The sequence below is a fragment of the Halichoeres trimaculatus genome, unplaced genomic scaffold (genome assembly GCF_033239565.1).
Source record: "Halichoeres trimaculatus isolate MK-OKI-2021-1 unplaced genomic scaffold, fHalTri1.1 fHalTri1_scaffold_9, whole genome shotgun sequence".
Lineage (NCBI taxonomy): Eukaryota > Metazoa > Chordata > Actinopteri > Labriformes > Labridae > Halichoeres > Halichoeres trimaculatus.
The window spans coordinates 6,996,031-7,013,834 of NW_027437188.1; the positions used below are offsets into that span (position 1 = coordinate 6,996,031).

Sequence of the window (17,804 nt, forward strand, 5' to 3'; positions counted from 1 at the left end):
TTATTTTGTCATCAGCAATACAGGGACCATTGAATGAATTTTTCATACAGAACCCCCTCCTCCCCAAACCCCTCCCACTCGCAGGTAAGTCACATATATATAGACAAAGATATACACAAGCAAACCTACACACAGACAAATAAACAGGTTTAAAATAATAATGATAATATATGCAAAATTAATTGTAAGTAATAAATTATAAGAATAATCATAAAAAAAATCAAAATAATAATAAACAAATAATAATAATGATAGAAAATAAATAGATAAATGAAAAGGGGCATCAAAATGAGTCAATCACAAGGTACACAACTTCAGAGTTTTCATATATGTTAAGAATGGCTGCCATGTCTTGTAAAAATTTCCTGTAGAACCACCTAGTGTACACCTTATTTTCTGCATGTGTATATACCTCATAAGTTCTGCAATCCACAAATCATGAGTAGGGGAAGCCTCCTTTTTCCATTTCATAAGAATAAGTCGCTTGGCAATTAAAGCAGCAAAGGCAATAGCATCAGAGAAATGTCCAGGGATATGCGTGTTCTCTGGAACAACTCCAAAAATTGCGATCAGTGAAGAGGGGCTTATTTTTGATCCAAAGACCACAGAGAAAGTATTAAATATAAATATCCAATAGCTATGTAGTTTAGGGCATGTCCAAAAAGTATGGATGAGGGAGCCAGTCACGGTTTTGCATCTGTTGCATATTGGATCTACCCCCGGATATATTTTGGCCAGTTTCTCCTTGGATAAATGGAGCCAGTGTAAAACTTTAAACTGTAGGAGTCCATGATTAGCACAATTTGAGGAGGTATGAACCCTTTGAAGAATAGCTTTCCAAGTATCATCGGTAAACTTAACTGCCAGATCATCTTCCCACTGAGACCTAATGGTCATTAGGGAGGGAGCAGATAAAGGCAAGAATAGATTATATAACACCTTAATAACTCCTCTACAGTCCTTGTTCTTTAAAGAGCAATAGTAGTTTAGTGGTAGGCAGTGGTGGCTGGCCAATAGAGGGCGTCACCCCACCGTCATTGCCGTCAACATTACCTTGAAGAATGAGACATTAAAAAAGAAAAATAAATAATAAAATATAATGTCCTTGTAATGTAGTAATATATTTATTTAAATTTGCACAATGAATATTATATATTTCATGATGAGTACATTTTTTTAATTCATCTGTGTTATCTGATAGGTGACGTTTTTCCGCCCCGGGGTGCAGAAATCTTTGGCCATAGACCCTCGTTATAAATTGTACATGCGCAGAGGCTCCTCTTCAATACAAGAGATAGGACCATGTCGGGGCGCACCTTTCTTGTGCCCAGAGCTGAATGCAGCTGGATTTGCACACCTCTACTCTCCCGCTATGGATACGACGTCACAGCCTTCTGTTATAAAGTGCAGTTGATAGACAGTTGGAGCCGCGGGGGTAGGAGACAAACAGACGTAGACGTAAAATGGAGAGAGAAAACATAAATAACACAGTGAAGTCGCTCATAGCGTTACCTTTTGAGAGGAGAAAGTATCAGGAGAAGGTGAATGTGAAAGAGCCCGGACCTAAACAGTACAATGTTGCTTTTTTTGTTTTCATTGATGTAAATACGCAGGTGTGATACCCTAGCACGTTTGCTTGCTCATTAGTATATGTCTGTTTTGGAGTCATAGCCCCCCCTGGATAAAACTCCACCAGCCGCCACTGGTGGTAGGACAGAACACTTGCTGTGAGCTCTCCATATCACAGGTAGAGACCCTTAAAGGTCATTTTCCTGATTTCATGAACACCATATGTGCTTGAAGTTGTCTGTTAGCGCTCAGGTCCAGCCTGCAGTCTTCCAAACTGAAAGTCATTGTTGAAATGTTCCCTGCCAGAGCTGCTCCATTCTTTCATGTGCTTTCTTCTCTGCAGTTCCCTCTCTTTCTGCTAGTTGTGGCAGCTGTTTCATCACTTTTTACTGGTGCCAGACGTGCTTCCTATCTTTTTACCCAGGGTTATAATGAATCCCTTTGATCCCTTTGTCAAATCTGCCCTAGCCGTGGTCCCATTGTCACATCCTAATGTTAATTTGATGACATCATCTGTGTGGTTTGATAATGACTAATCACCCACTTAATCACTCAGCTTTTATTGAACTCTTAATTGAGCATTGCTGTGTGAGGATTCTCTGATTTTCTGTGAGGAGAGACAAAACGGGAGAACAGATCGGGCGCTCTCCTGTGTGCCATTTATAAACTGTAGTCATTGAAAATCCAGCAACCCTTTTCTCATACCTCAAGTTATTCCACTGAAATGAAAATCTGGCTTCCCTCGCTGTACTGTCCCCTGTGAAAACTGCACAAAAAGGAAAAAAGTGTGACGAGACACAGCTGTTCATCGGGAGGCTATCAATTTAAGTGCTGTGCATGGATCTAAGAGAAACACTTTAAGAAAATGGAAGTGTGATGACATTCACAGGCAAAAACAGCCCTCTTCTACCCCTGTGACACTTGTCGTTAAATAAGTGGAGATTTTCAAACTCACCACCTGAGTTAGTTTGGGAATGGAAGTTATTTAATGGAATCTGCTAAAGATTAAAAATTGCTCATAGAGCACAGACATGACTTCAGACTACAGCAGTAAAAACTCACCCATGATTGGGAGAAGAATATTTCCGTAATGTCACAACTTTTATCTCTGATATGGTCTCTTAAGTAATAGGCCTATCACCCCGTGCTTGAGAAAAAAGATTTATGGTCTCTGGAATGCTTTGCATTATCTGTCGTTCCCGTACACCATCTATCTCCGTTGTTTTGTCCCCGGGAGGACTTTGGCTATATGCCTGTTGAAGTGTGCTGCTCCCTCTGTGCAAGCGCAGAGTGTTATTGTCCTTTCTCCTTGGATGATAATGTTAATGCACCATAATAATATCATTTATCATCACTTGGCTGGTTAATTTCAAAGTCCCCTCTGGAAATATCAAAACAAATGCACTGTAGCCTGCTGTGTCTTATTTACCAGACTGTTGAGGTGTTCTTCCTGTTATAGATCCCGTTTTAATCAGGTTAACCTCATCAACACCTGAAAGAAAAAGAGAGCAAGAGAGGCTATTGAGTGTGGATGGCACTCAGGGCAGTGTCAGACAAACAGTTTCACAGAAAGCTCTTTGTAAAGTTTGAAACAAGGGATTCAGGTGGAGGTGGACGGAGTCAGCTCATTTGTTCGGGGTAACTATTGATTCTGCCGGCAGGTTTTTGGTGCCGTTGCAGGGCGGATAACTGCAGCTCCATGAGGTAGTTGAAAGACTCTGGTTTACTTTTTAATGTTGCCCACCTTATTTGAGAGCAGGTCTTCAGTATTGACTTGGTGGCTGCACTAACAAGACAAGGAGGGAAAAGTTTAAGGCTGTAGCTGCTCATCCCAGGCCTGACAGACGGCACAAATTAAGACTCGAGCTGTCACAATGTAGATGTATTGAAAATGACCTTTCACAAATCTTAAACACATTACTTATTTCACATTAAAAAGGGGGCTCAATATACTTGTGACTGAACATTTCAATGGTAAAATATTTGTCCTATTGACATCAAGATGTTTCACTGTTATCATCTATTCATTAACTTCACAACATCACTGATGTATAAAATCAGGAGAAAAATTCATATTCATATGTAAATGAGCCACCGCTGATACCGCCTCGCTCTTCCGCTTCACTGAGAGCGGCGCCACAAGCTCAGAGTGCACAATGTTTAGAAAACAGCGAGGCTCGTTTACCGTAACATTACAGGCTAAAACAACAGGCTAACCGCAGCTAAAGTTAGCATCCTGAAGCTAACACAGAGACAGGGGGGACACTGAGGAAAAGCTCTTACATCTGCTCCACAGCACACAGCATTTTAAATACTTACATTTCCAGTGTCCCAGGTTTGTTTGCAGGTGGTTGGTAATGCGCCTGGATTCAGGACCAGTCTATTCACTAGCCCTCTGTTGTACTGTCCAAAGTTGGAAAAGCAGTCACAGAGACAAGCACACATGCACAGTTTTACTGAGTGTAGCTGGCACATTTCCTTGATGAATGAACTCTAGCCATTTAGTCTTGTCTTCTTCCAAGGTGGGAAGCTTGTGCATGGAACTATGTGGCTGTGGGGGAGGGGAGTGGGCGGGGAGGGGGTTTGGGGGTATCTGCTGCGGTGGAACAATTAGGCCAGACTTGCTCCTGATTGGTCAAAAAAGGGAATCGCTGACATCGGCAAATCCCCCAAATCCAAACAACTTGTTTCAGGTCAGAATTTTACATTCACAAGCACCACTACATACAGGTTTTGTCATTAAATATCACATTTTGTTGCCTGGGAGGAAATTTCACTAAAGGACTTAATAAAGAGATTTTTGCATAATATAGGACCCTTAAACCATTTAAACCAGATGCACATTTACGCTTATATACCTTTAAGGCTCAAGCCACATAGCAAAAACAAATATGCCTGTCCATCCTTTTTTTCAGACTGGATGTGACTTAGCTGTCAAAAAGCTGGTTGTTAAAAGAATGAAAAATTCACACACACTTTCCAATCCCTCCACATGCGTTCAAAAAATAATCCCAACTCATGCACATCATTCCTGCTATGTGTATTGCAGTGAATCATGGTACATTGCATGAGCCAAGTCTCTTGTAAATGATGACATCGTCTGAAATGACCAACATGTTGAATCCAGGCTTTAAAGGTAAAAACGCATAAATGTCTCATCTGGTCTAAATGGGTTTGACCATATATTGACACATTCAGAGTCTAGTTGAGACTGTGATGAGATTAGCAAACCTTGGCCTGCTATCAAAAGAAGTAAACAGTTATCGTAAAATGTTATTAATGATTGCCAGAGCTGTGTTATAAACAGTTTATAAAAGGTCTTTCTGGCAAAATTCACTCACAAGGAGACATAAACGTAGAAAAAGTGACACTGGTGCGCATTGCCAGTGACACCACCTGAGTAGCCCCATTGGTTGCACATAGGTCTAACAACCATAATATTTAGAACAGAAGCACCTTTTGTAGTGACTAATTTCAATAACTTAAATAACCCTCGTTTTATTTTATTTTTTTAAGCCAAAATACTTAGCTGTATATTGGCTGTTCAGAATGGATCTCCATGCTAATTGATTATAAGCACTCTCAGAACCAATGAGGAACTTTTCTCTGTGGTGACACGACGCCCCCTGTGGACAAAGTGGGCAAAGCTGCATATTTTTTCTCTGTCCTGTTTTTCTTGTGTTCAAGTAAAATGGTCTGATGAAGAATCATATCTTGAGGCCTTTACCTGTCAGTCACTTACCACTGAGCTGTTACATGAAAAATATGAACAAAGCAGTTTTTATCTGTTTCAGTTATCTCGTCTGACCCCCTCCACGTGGCAACAAATACAGATGTTAACAGTCAATATGAGGACAAATTCTTGCTGCTTTCTCAACTTGCCTTTCTAGGTAACCTCAAGGCTTCAGTGTTAATTTTGAGTCCAGTTTAAAACTCTTTGCAGAAATTGGCTTTTATTTTCTTGGAATTTCTTGATTTCAAGCTAACCAGACCATGCAAACTAAAATCTTTTGCATTTCTTCGACATCAAGCCGTTTTCCAGGTGTTGACACTTTTCAGGGTAATGTGTCAACTCAGATCCCCACGAGGTGTTTTTCTCACCTCTTGGGTTCACACCTTTACCATTAGCAACCTCACACACTGGCTGGCTGCTAAAATGCATGGAAAGGGGCAAAGCAAAGACCCCTCACTATGTTTAGCTTCAAACATGGATATATGTAGTTACACCATCATAACCACAGTTAGTTTTCTGACTGCTCTGGTCCGTTGTTGAATAAAACCTCATTTGTTCCCTTAATTTTCCAGTATTTCTACCAACAGAATAATCCGTCTTGTTTTATTTGATAATTACTCATGCCCTTCAGATGTCAGATTTGTGTTTGTAGTCATCCCGCCTCACTGTTTTGACACTGCTCTCCCTAATCTCCAGTTGTGGTTTTAACATCTTTGTTTCTGACTGGTTAATGTGCAGATGTAAGCCAGCATAAAATAATATCCATCACCAAAGTACACCTCTCCAGTGTTTTAATTGATGATGTGACAGCTCTACATGCTGGAGATAAAACCTCGCCTCTCAGTTCAGTCCTGTCTCATTTGGGCGACTTCCAGCTTTTCACCCTCATGTCCTGCTCATGGTTGATGTTACCCCAAACAAATCAGCAACTCTCTTGGAACAGGAACGAGACGGGTTCACTCGTGCCAGGTTCAAAAAGCACTCACCTGCCCAAACAAGCCAAACACAGAGGGTAAACACACTCCACGGTTTGAACAAACAGTTTGGCACAAGCTGGAGCGCACAAACTGAGCTGCTGGGACAGCTCAACCTGCTCGCACAAAGAGGGGTCTCATTTCTCTTAAAAAATCCACCTCCTGCTCATCTTAAGATTTAGATTTAGTCACCACAGCAGAAAATAATGTGTGGAGCCCCAAAAGTCCCCTTAAGTGAAATTACTAAAAATGGAGCACAAAATAATTAAATTGTGTGCACATGATAATAAACTTGTCACAAGACAAAATGACTTGTGGCTACAAGATTAAAACTTGTGAGCACAGGGACCTACTTGTTTCCTTAAGTTAATTGTATTTTTCATTAAGGTATTAGCTAGTGTGCGTAAGATAATGTAGTGACCACCAATCCATCAAGATATTACCTTTTGCTTGTATGGTAATTACCTATGCACATGTTCCCACAAGGTAACTGTGTTATGAACACATTGCAGAATTGAGAGCTTACTGTTTAGGCCTTCAAGGATCCTGTTGTTATTTTTTACTTTCCATGTTAACATCTCTGTTTTCTGGATCCATCTGCAAAAAAATATCAAAATACATATATATATATTTTTATTTTTATCTGCAGTTTTCATGTTGACCCCCAAAGAGAAACAGGAAATATTTCCAGCAGTAGTTTAAGTTTTATATATGTATGTATAGAGGGTTTATCAGTTTATGTCGTCAAAATGATGCGCACACATTTTGACCGTGCAGCGTTTAGCTCCATTCATTCAGTCGAGTTAGCGTTTTTTTAAACACTAAATTCAACCTGTTATCAGCATAAAAACATACAGTTGTTCTGTGGTCAGTTTTTAGAAACAATTCTACACAACAGAGGCAGTCAAGTTTTGACCTCCACAGAGCAACCGGTGTTTTGGGGCCAACAGCAACCATGCTAACTGGTGACTCTCAGCAGACAGTATCAGTGAGTAACTGCCAAAAGTCACCAGTTAACAGGGTCACACTTTACACTGAAACACCGGCGACGTCAGCAGGTGAATAATTCAATGTCCCGTCTTTATCTGATCTGGTGCAGTTCTCTGGACGTAGTTTTCTGGTTGTTTTATCATGAACCGGGTCTCAGACTCAGTAGTCTGTGTGCTCTTTTTGGTCTGGTAGGGTTTCTGATTTATTGACACGTTTACATCCGTGTCTGTCACAGTCTGGTAAGTGTCCAGGGTAATGCAGTCATTAGCATCGAGTGTCAGTTGTATGTTTAAATTGCTCTCTGTTTACACGCCGGATCTCTCTGTTAAAAAAGTCTGTCCACCTAATATCTGTCCACTTGCTGATCTCCTCTGTTCACTCACTGCTATTTCACAAACCTGGGAGCTGTTTACCATCTGTATATGTGATGATATTTAGTTTAAAAATGTGTTTTTTAGTGGGTAACTCCACCACATAAGTTGACAAACTCTTATACTCTGCAGTGCTTCTGCACCCAAGTTGCACGCGTTTGGTGTTTTTGATAAACAAATAATCCCTCTATTACTATAGAAAACTTCCAAAAGTGAAACTAAAATACTGGTAAGTGCTGACATCATGTTGGAACTTTGCAATGAAGGGATCTAGTTGCTAACATCCTTACTCATTGTGCTGAGCAAATCTCATATTAAACTTACATAAAAGATGCCTCAGATCAGTACAGCTCACAGTGGAGCAGATCTGATTCTTTTTGTTAAGTAAGTTAATTAACTGTGTTAACAATTTATCTCACTGTTCCCTCTCTTCTTTGCTTGTCTGGTTACTGAATGCTCAAGAACAGGGATGTCAAAGTCCTGCCATGGAGGGCCAAGAGGCTGAAGGTTTTTGTTCCAACCAAAAACTCCACCAGGTGATTTCACTGATTACCTCACTTTCAAGCAGAGAGAGGGACTAATCGGTGAAATCAGCTGGTGGAGTTTTTAGTTGGAACGAAAACCTGCGGCCTCTCGGCACTCCATGGCACCTGTACCTAACAAATCTAACCACAGGCCAATAGCAAACACAGTCTTGGCCCAACTGAGCAGTTAACATGCACCTTATTGGTCTGATCTTGTGCTGACAAGGCTCCTAGTCCAACTTCTTAAGCTGCAAGTAAACTCACCGAGTGATGTCAAATCCTTTCATTTTGATATCATGGTAAAAATTCAATCTGGATATTGTCACAAAAGGACACTTGCAGTTAAATCTGTAAGGTAAGAAATAGCCGTCTGGACAAAAGTCACATTTGAGCAAAATGTTTTTGCTGTAGCTGGTGAGCTTTAAATCCTGTCCTCACTTTGGGGAACAGTTGTGCTCTCTGTCCTTTATACAGTCCATAATGACTGAACAATTCTGTAATGCTGACTGTAACACAAAGTGTCATGGATTCTAAATTTAAAAAAAGAAAGAAAATTGCCAAATATTTTGGTTACGTATTAATCAATTTTAGGACAAGGCAGGGAAAATTGTCAAACATTTATCAGCTTCAAGGCTTTTGGAACGTAATGTCTGGGGTTTGCCAAAAAAGTTTCTGAGGTATTAAACAAGACATTTTAAAGTCCAAAAGAATAAGCTTGGATGGTAAAATCCTTAATTCAGTCCATTAATCTGAGTAATGCAATGTTTGTTGCCATAAAGGTAACTCTAAAGTCACACATGAACATTTCAGTTTGCGCCAACTCTCATAGATGCCCCACATGTTGAGTACTCAACACAAGTCAGATTATTTCGGTAGAAACAATCAGTGTCTCCAAAAACTGGATCACAATGTTTCTTGTGCTCTTTGTGCAGTGCATGGCTCTGTTTATAAAGACATCAAACTGAAACCACGCTGTTCCCTGACGTGACAGAAAGAAGTGTTTGTTGTCCTGTGAGCTGATACATGCCCGTCTCAGCCACTGGACCCTTTTCAATCATCACTGGGTTACAAGTCCCAGCAGGACTCTGCACTTGATTTCATTTATCACCAGCCTTGAATCATAACCAGCCTGTCACTTTCCCTGGCAGTGATAACCTACTTTAGATGCTCCCACACGCCACAGCATCGAATCTGTTCGTCTGATGATTCGCCCTGGTCTTTCATCTCCACTGGCCACTGCATGCCCTTCGCCAAATACAGGGGTCAAATCATTTCTTTACGGGGTTTAATGTAGCAGAGCGGCTCATACATGTTGAAGTGATCCCTGGAGGTATAAAGTAGAGCTCTGCTGCCCTCTATTTGTAAGGAAGGATATGAAATGTGATTCAGTAATGATAAGAGCACAGAAAAAAGCTCCCTCTTGAAAAGGTGAAGGGGGTTTGATTTCTGCCAAATTCCATGTTAATGTATTCAGATCTATTATGGGAAGACGTGAGTCTGGCAGAGATGAAGAATATTTGAGGATGAACTTGAAACCAAAAGTGGGAGAAGTCTGCAGCTTCAGATCTGAGTGTGCCAACATGTTAAGTTAAATGGGCAGCTGAAATGTGAAGTTCAAGAAATGCTAATAGGGGACACATTTAAAAAGGACAGAGGCCCAGTTTCCTCTTACTTCTGCTTCAAATTTCAGCTTCCTCTTTCTTTTCTCTTATTATTTGAGCCCAGAAAATGTGTGAAAATGAAGTCCAACCTGAACCCTTCACTGTGAAAACAAAAGAGACTCTCTTTAGATCAGTTTACTCCCCTGTGACTGCATTGCAATCACCAGCTGTAATCTGTAGTAAAAATAGCTGTTCGCTTTGGGCTCCCTGTGGTGCGGTGTAATATCTGGGTCTCTGAGCATGCTCAGTGTGCAAACAGGCCTCTTTAACAGTGCAGTCACTTCTCATGAAGACACAGGAGAATATTCCTGCTGCGGGCCCTGTCGTTGGAGGGGGGGATATGGCTTCTAGACGATGTTAGGACACTGCTGCTACACTTCCCTTCTCCTTCACTCTTTTGCTTACAACTACACACACATACACACACACTCTGCACTAACTCCCAAGGTGTCCCAACGGGAAAGACCTCAGCATTTTATCAAGTCCCTGCTCCCCACTGAGCCAAATTATGCTGTGCAGAGATGTGCGCCTTTCCTTTTTATGTTAATACTTCCTATCAGCTGAGCATGTGTCAGCATAAACTTCTTGCTCCCCTGCTCGAATTCAGATTACCACATTACCCGGACTTAAGCAGGATTAGGCTGAGGCGCCTTAAATGAACTTCACCTCATTCATGAAACGAAAAGGCTCAATCAGCGCGGAACAAGCGGAATCCATTATGTGCAGGGTGTTATTAAAAGAGTTTTATTTGGTTGTGATGATGTAAGGAAGAGTTCATCAGCGAGGTATACAGCCTGAGTCAGCAAATTGTATTGATTAATTTGTGCTGAGGGAAGTTGAAGGTTGACATAATTGATTGTCAGAAGTTTGGTGGTCATTAAGACTCCCAGAAGTGCAGAGGAGGACTGCAGCGGCATGCTAATGCTTGAGTGTTACTGAAAGAGAACAATGACAGCTGTGATGAAGTTTTATAGCAAAAATTTAACATAATGCACAGAGGAGTTCAGGAAGAGTGTAGTGAATATCATTAACTTGTAGATTGAATACATTTTGTGGTAACTTGCTGGAATTTAATTACATTCATATGAAGAAGAAGACTTTTGAATTACCCTTTACATCTTTTTTTTGTTAAGGACAACATACTCAGGAAAGCTCTGAAACTACTAGAAATGAGTCTCTAAAGAGAATATTTTATTTTCAACACACAGACACCTACTTCTGCATTATGAGCCCAGGAAACCTATTGTCTCCTCATCAACACAAAAGTAATAGGTCTTGAATTTGCTGAAATCACAACTTTGGGATGAATATTTGTTTTCCCCTAAGAGGAGAGGTAAACAAATTTAGTAATGGCTGCTGAGCTGAGGAGAGATTAATCATGTGATCCATCTCAGGGAGTCAATCCAGCGCTGTTGTTTGACCAAACATTGACCCTTGAGTCAGAACAGACTTTTAGCTGCACTTGTATAATGATATATACAGAAAAATGAATTGTCAACCAATTACCACTTATATATATTTTTATGGAAAACAGCAAACATATGTTTAATGAATATTAACTAGTTTATAGAATTATTTTTCTTTCTTTGCACCTCATCACAAATATGTGGCAGATGGTCAATTATTTTTTTCTGTTATGTAAACAGGCTGTTGATGTAACCAGTGTTGATTAAGTAAAGTCTTAATGATGTACAGATGGGCTGACAAAAAAAAAAAATGCTGGTTTCGTGTAGTTTCATGTATGGAGACTGCAGTCCTTGTCCAAGGTTAAAGTTTTACTTGATCTTGACGTGATTCCCCACTCTCTTTAGGTTTTCCATCAAAATACAGGGAAAAAAAAATACCCAAAATAACTTCTAAAAAATTGCCTGTTTGAGAAACCTTCATCAGCAGCAGTTGTCTTATATGTTGTAACCCAACTATCAGCACTGCCAAAGCTGTGATGAGTGATGTCCTGATGCTGATCACAAGTATCAGACCAAGGCCAGTTTTTGGCATTTTCTGATTGATTGGTGATTGGCATTTCATCTGATCTTCTCAACAGATAATTTAGCTGTAATTGAGCAAAAATTGCAGAACAGTAATATGTCAGCAAAGCCAAGTGTTCTAAATGCACCCAAACTTGTAATGGTACGGCCACACCAAACGCAAATTTGCATAGAAAGTCAATGCAAAGACGCGCTTAGACGCTGATTCGCCCAGGACGGCGCGCTTTGGGCGTTTGGGCGGCAGACGCGAATTCGCTCGAGTTGAAAATATTGAACTTTAGACACGAATTCACGTGAAGGCTGTGCCGCGGCAGCCAATCAGCGATGACATTCCCCCACAACGTCATTGATTTGATGATCCTGGAGGGGAACCGCCACCTGCCCCAACTCCAATCCCGCCGGGAGATGGGAGAAAATAATCTGTGCGGTGTGCCATCATCCAGAGTTATACAATACGACGTGTGTACTCTACAGAGACCAGAAAAAAAGGAGCAGGCTTGGGTGAAAGTCGCTGAGGGGACAGGTATCAAAGGTAAATTCTGTAAATATTCGTTTCCAGCTGGAGTTGCCTGCACGGGCTATCACTGAGTATGACTGTGTTTTCCTCAGTGGAGTTTTGAGCCTGATAGAGAGGAGGAAAGAGCGGGGCAGGGGCAGAGCCAGGGAAAAGATGGAAGTTCTCTGCAGTCCTCTCTTTCCTCGACCCTTTCTTTATCCCCAAGGAGACCTCCGGGAACATGGGTCGGGGGTTCGGGGGTTTGGAGGTTCGGGGGTCGAGGATGAGATTGCAGGGAACAGCCAGGCAGGACCAGTGGAGGTTGATTACCAGGGAGAGGCAGAAGGTCTTGATTGTGATCTCAAAAGCTTTCACACACTCTCCTGTCGTGCTTTTGAAACCACAGCTCATTGTTTTTCAGCTGCTCTTTTGGGCTTTCAGTCTTTAAATGAATGGGCTCTCTACTCCGCCTGCACAGTGCCGCGCTAATGCGCATTTGCCCCTCAGCTTGTCAAAATAGTCCAGCGTTGAGACTCTGGCGTTTACGCGGTGCGTTACAGGCGTTTCACGTAATTAAATTTGTGAGTTCGCATTTGGTGTGGCAACGGAATAAAGGTGATGAAAGGATAATAAAATAATGTGTGGTACTTTGATGTTGAACAACAACCACACTTGGCTTTATTACAGAACACATGCACAAGCAGACACACTACAGCAATAACATTAGCACTGTACGGTAATCATACGGTAACTTGCCAGGGACATATGGTCTATAAATGTCAAAACAAAAACAGGACAGTCTGTTAGCTTAGCAGCTTAGAGTTTCTGATGATTCAGGTTGGTTAAAGTTGTAATCCAGTTTGTGGCAAAATAAATATTTCAATAATGGTTGAAAGAACATGAGAGGGTCACTTTAATGTCCAAGATTTATATTCATGGTTGCGCACTGTTTGGTGAGAGTTGCGTTTGGGGCAGCCTCAGATTTAAGAGTGCTGTACTGCATACACACAAGATCAGAGGGCATCATACAGGAGAGCACGTTGAACAGATTACATGTATTTATTATTAAAACTAGCTAGACTAACTTTAATGGAATTTATAAGTTCAAAACATAATTTAGCTGTTACTTTTACTCTTCATTTATATACTTATATTTTTGAAATACAAAAAAGTGTGTAGCTTTGTCTTTACCCTCTTACGTAAAGTTTATCTCTGCAAACCCAAGTATTGGAAGCCAGGAGTGCTAAATATAGATGGCTACTAAACTACGGTACAAAGTTTCCTTGTTGTTGTGTTTCAAACAACAGCGCTATGTAAATTTTGATAAATACCTTACCTCGCTGTGTTGTATTCGGTAAAATGTCTTGAACAAAGTTTTTGAAAAAAGGGTTAAAAAGAAGATCTGATCTCTATTTATTTTAAAACAAACACATGCCTTGTTAAGAGGTACGTCTTCACGACAGTGTGCGTAAGACTCTGAGCAAAAGGTGTTGCTGTCGTCTAATTAAAACAGACCCCCCTCTCAGTCTGTTTTAATTTTAAAAACCCAGATCCTTAGAGCGCAGATGGCCTAGTGGTATAGGTTGCACTCCATGAGGTTTGCCCATGCACAGGTGGCCCAGGTTTTAATCCAGCCTGTGGCCTCTTTCCTGCATGTCACTGCCCACTCTTTCCCTGTTTCCTGCTTTATCTACTGTCCTCTCTACTATCCAATTAAAGGCATAAAAGCCCCCAAATAACAGTTCAGGCTGCTGGTGTAATGATGTGGGGGATATTTTTTTGGCTCACTTTGGGCCCCTTAGTACCAACATGAGCAAAGTCCACAGCCTACCTGAGTATTGTTGCTGACCATGTCCATCCCTTTTTGAGCACAGTGTACCCATCTTCTGATGGCTACTTCCAGCAGGATAACGCTCCATGTCATAAAGCTGGAATCATCTCAGACTGGTTTCTTCAACATGACAATGAGTTCCCTGTACTCAAATGTCCTCCTCAGTCCCCAGATCTCAATCCAATAGAGCACCTTTGGGATGTGGGTAAACTGGAGATTCTCAGCATGGATATTCAGCCAACAAATCTGCAGCAACTGTGTGATGCTATCATGTCAATATGGACCAAACTCTCTGAGGAAGGTTTTAAGTACCTTGTTGAATCTATGCCATGAAGGATTAAGGCAGTTCTGAGGGCAAAAAGGAGTCCAACATGGTACTAGCAAGGTGTACCTAATAAAGTGGGCAGTAAGCGTATATAAAACTAATATCCCCTTGAATGGTGTTGCTTAATACCAACCAAATTACATGGACATTTAGAATGTCCATGTCCATCTGCATTTATTTATGGAGAGATTTATGGAAATTCCTTTGTTTTTTGTCATTAATATGATGCAGTATTATGCCTGGAACATGTGAAAGCATGTTAAGAAAGCGGCTGAATCCTGTTCTGAGCAATGCCATGTGTTTCCTTGCTTTAAAGGCTGCAATAATGTATATTTTAGTTAGATGTGGCATCAAGCTCATTTCTATTCCCATGTTGTAAAGAATCTGTAATTTTGCCGGTTAATTAAACTCTGGTGAAGTGTCTCTTCTCATTTACCGGTTCACATGCTGCAGACTTTATTCTTTAGCCCAAAATGTCATTAACTCCCTCCTGGCGCTAACTCAAGTTTTCATTACTTTGCAATTCACTTGAAATGGTCTCACTTCAGTCTGCCTCTCCTCTCCAGGCTGTCCAACACCCAGGGCATCAATATCCAGATCCTTGGCACTACCACTATTCTCATGATTGCCAATGTCACTGAAGAGGATTATGGGAACTATACGTGTGTGGCCACCAATCGGCTGGGCGTCCAGAATGCCAGTCTTTTCCTCTACAGTGAGTATTTACACTACTGTTATGTGATGTATCTCATGATAAAACCTGAAGTAGTATAATTACTGTTCATTAAATATAAGAAGAAGCTTCCAGAATCACCTCTACATCTTTATGCCATGTTTAGTTGTGTGGACTGAATCATTTTAGGTGCTATTATTGTCAGCTTAGCTCTGCATTGAATCTTTGAAAGCCAGCTGTTAGTTTCACTAGGGTGACCATATTTTGATTTCCAAAAACGAGGACAACGGCACCGGCCTCGAGGCACAAATTCAGACAGGCTTCTTATATTCTTAATATTTTCACTGCCCCGTGGTTACTCCCGTCTGTGGAAACACCACAGTACTGGATTTTTTTGAGTGCTTCATGAGTGACTTCAACAGAATGGGGGGCTATTACACCTAGAGATGGGTACCGAATCAGGTACTTCTAAAGGTACCGACCGAATTCTGTCAAAAGTACAGAGTACCGATTCATGTAAAATCAAAAGGTACCACGTTTGGGTACCTGAACACATCCTTGTGACTGTGAGGAAGTGAAAGAATAGTCGATTTTCCATGATGGACATGAACACAGCATTGCAAGGGTATATACTGAAGGATATATATGTTAAATTGAAAAAAAAAAAAAAAAATATATATATATATATATATATATATATATATATATATATATATATATATATATATATATATATATATATATTGTTAAAGAAATTGATATTTTTTACCACATAACTACAAAAGAGTACCGAAAATTTGTACCTTTGAGCACTGGTACCGATTGCCAGGTACCGGGCATTGGTGCCAGCACTCCTAAACTTTTTAGCAACGTCAGAGTCAGGAAATGTCTTTTTTTAGCAAGGCACTGGTACAATCCATGGACCTGTTGCTGTTGTGGTGTTTTACAGTATGAAATGCCATTGTCATGTCATGTTTTTCGGTGTCCATGTGAGCTTTGAGATCTCCAGCACCTTTGTTGGACACTGAGACATATGTGCCAGCTTTGCACACGGTTCACTCCGCCTCCCACTTGTCCCGACCGGGACGGTATTTCGGAAATTTTTTTTTGCAGTTCATCTGTGAAGCTGCACTTAAGCTTAGGCATCTTCCGTGCAATACAGCTCCACTGTCTAAACAGCCCCGTCTTCTCCGCTCTCCGTCTGTGTCTCTCTCTCTCGCCTTCTCTCTGACCCTCTCACTCTTTATGCGTGTGTGTGCACGCGCAGAGCAGACCTGCCCACAAGGCAGCCTCTCGGTAAGTGATGCGCATGATAGTATTGTTTGCAAGCGGCGGTCAATTTACGGACGCGCGTAATGGTCCTATGAAAATCGGTGAACACCGGACATTTTCGTGAATTTATTAAACCCGCCCGGACACCCCGGACAGGACGTAAAAAGTGGACATGTCCGGGCAAAAGAGGACGCTTGGTCACCCTAGTTTCACCGTACTTAAAGCTGTTTCATGACTTAAGCTTCAAAGCTGAACAATTTCAAACTAGTCACAGAAATGTGTATTTGCCCGGCTCTCTTTTTTTAGTGTTTCTTATTTGTGATTGAGTAAGTAACGTTTATTTGTATGGCACTTTTCACAGAGAAAACTCACAAAGTGCTTTTCAGAATTTAAGCAAGTCATAATCAAGTCATAAAACACGTGAGCAGCATGTTTTTATAAAAAGAATATTATCAGCAAGTTGGTCAGCAGGGTCACAGAATTACTTACCTGAACAGGTGGGTTTTAAGTAGCTTTTTAAAATCAGTGATAGATGTAGCAGCTCTCAGGGTCTGTGAGAGATTGTTCCATGATCTCAGCACCGCAAACTCAAAGCCTCAGTCTCCACCAGTCTCCACCTTTGAGTCTGGTGTGTGGAACATTTACAAGGTTGTGACCCACAGATCTGAGTGTCACAGGGTCCTACAGAGGAAAACTTTGGTGCTAACATAACAGTGGAAATTTCAAAAATTGCAGATCCAATTGGTGTTAATATTCACTGCCAGCCTGGAACATCATGCCCAGATAATGTGATCTGTAAAAATGCCTAACATGACTTGGTTTAAAGAAAAAATCCACATCACAGGTTGCCAAGCAGATATCCAAGTCTAGTGACAGATTTATGCCTGACAAATTACATTGATTAAAATCTAAACTTCATTAAAAAAAAACCAGGAAATATTGGTTCTTTCTCATTTGGTTTGGTTCCAGGTGTCTTCTTCTTGAGGCGCCCGCTTCTCAGCCTAGCCTTGAAATCCTTTGTTATGTGGAACTAAGGCTGTTTTCCAAACCACCTACTACTGTTACTGCTTACTACTGCTTACTGTTGGTGCTTACTATTTTGGTCGAAATTCAGTATGTAGTAGGTAGTATACAAAAGTTGCAAAATCTGCAGTATGCCAAAAATCCCAAGATTTGTTGTTACTGATCCAGTCTACCTGGCATACTGTCTCCCAAAAAATGATGGTGCTAAGGCTGTTTGTCCATGCGAACAGCAGGATTTGGTGAATTAGCGCCAACTGCTGGAATGAGTTGGCAGTACAACTACAATACAACAACAACTAAAGTTCAATGGTCTGTGAAATAGAAATGAAGTGATAAGACGGAAACACTTAGTGTGTCCCAAATCGCATACTTCC

The 17,804-nt window shown here is 40.9% G+C and overlaps 1 protein-coding gene across 2 annotated transcripts in view; it reads left to right on the forward strand.

The window, feature by feature from the left end:
* The window catches only part of lsamp (limbic system associated membrane protein), a 687,086-nt gene that overhangs the window by 660,807 nt on the left and 8,475 nt on the right, over nucleotides 1-17,804 (forward strand). For both annotated transcript variants that reach the window (XM_074679520.1, XM_074679519.1), the window contains one exon: nucleotides 15,029-15,177. In XM_074679520.1, the coding sequence (XP_074535621.1) occupies nucleotides 15,029-15,177 (149 nt within the window). The remainder of the gene's footprint in view (nucleotides 1-15,028; nucleotides 15,178-17,804) is intronic.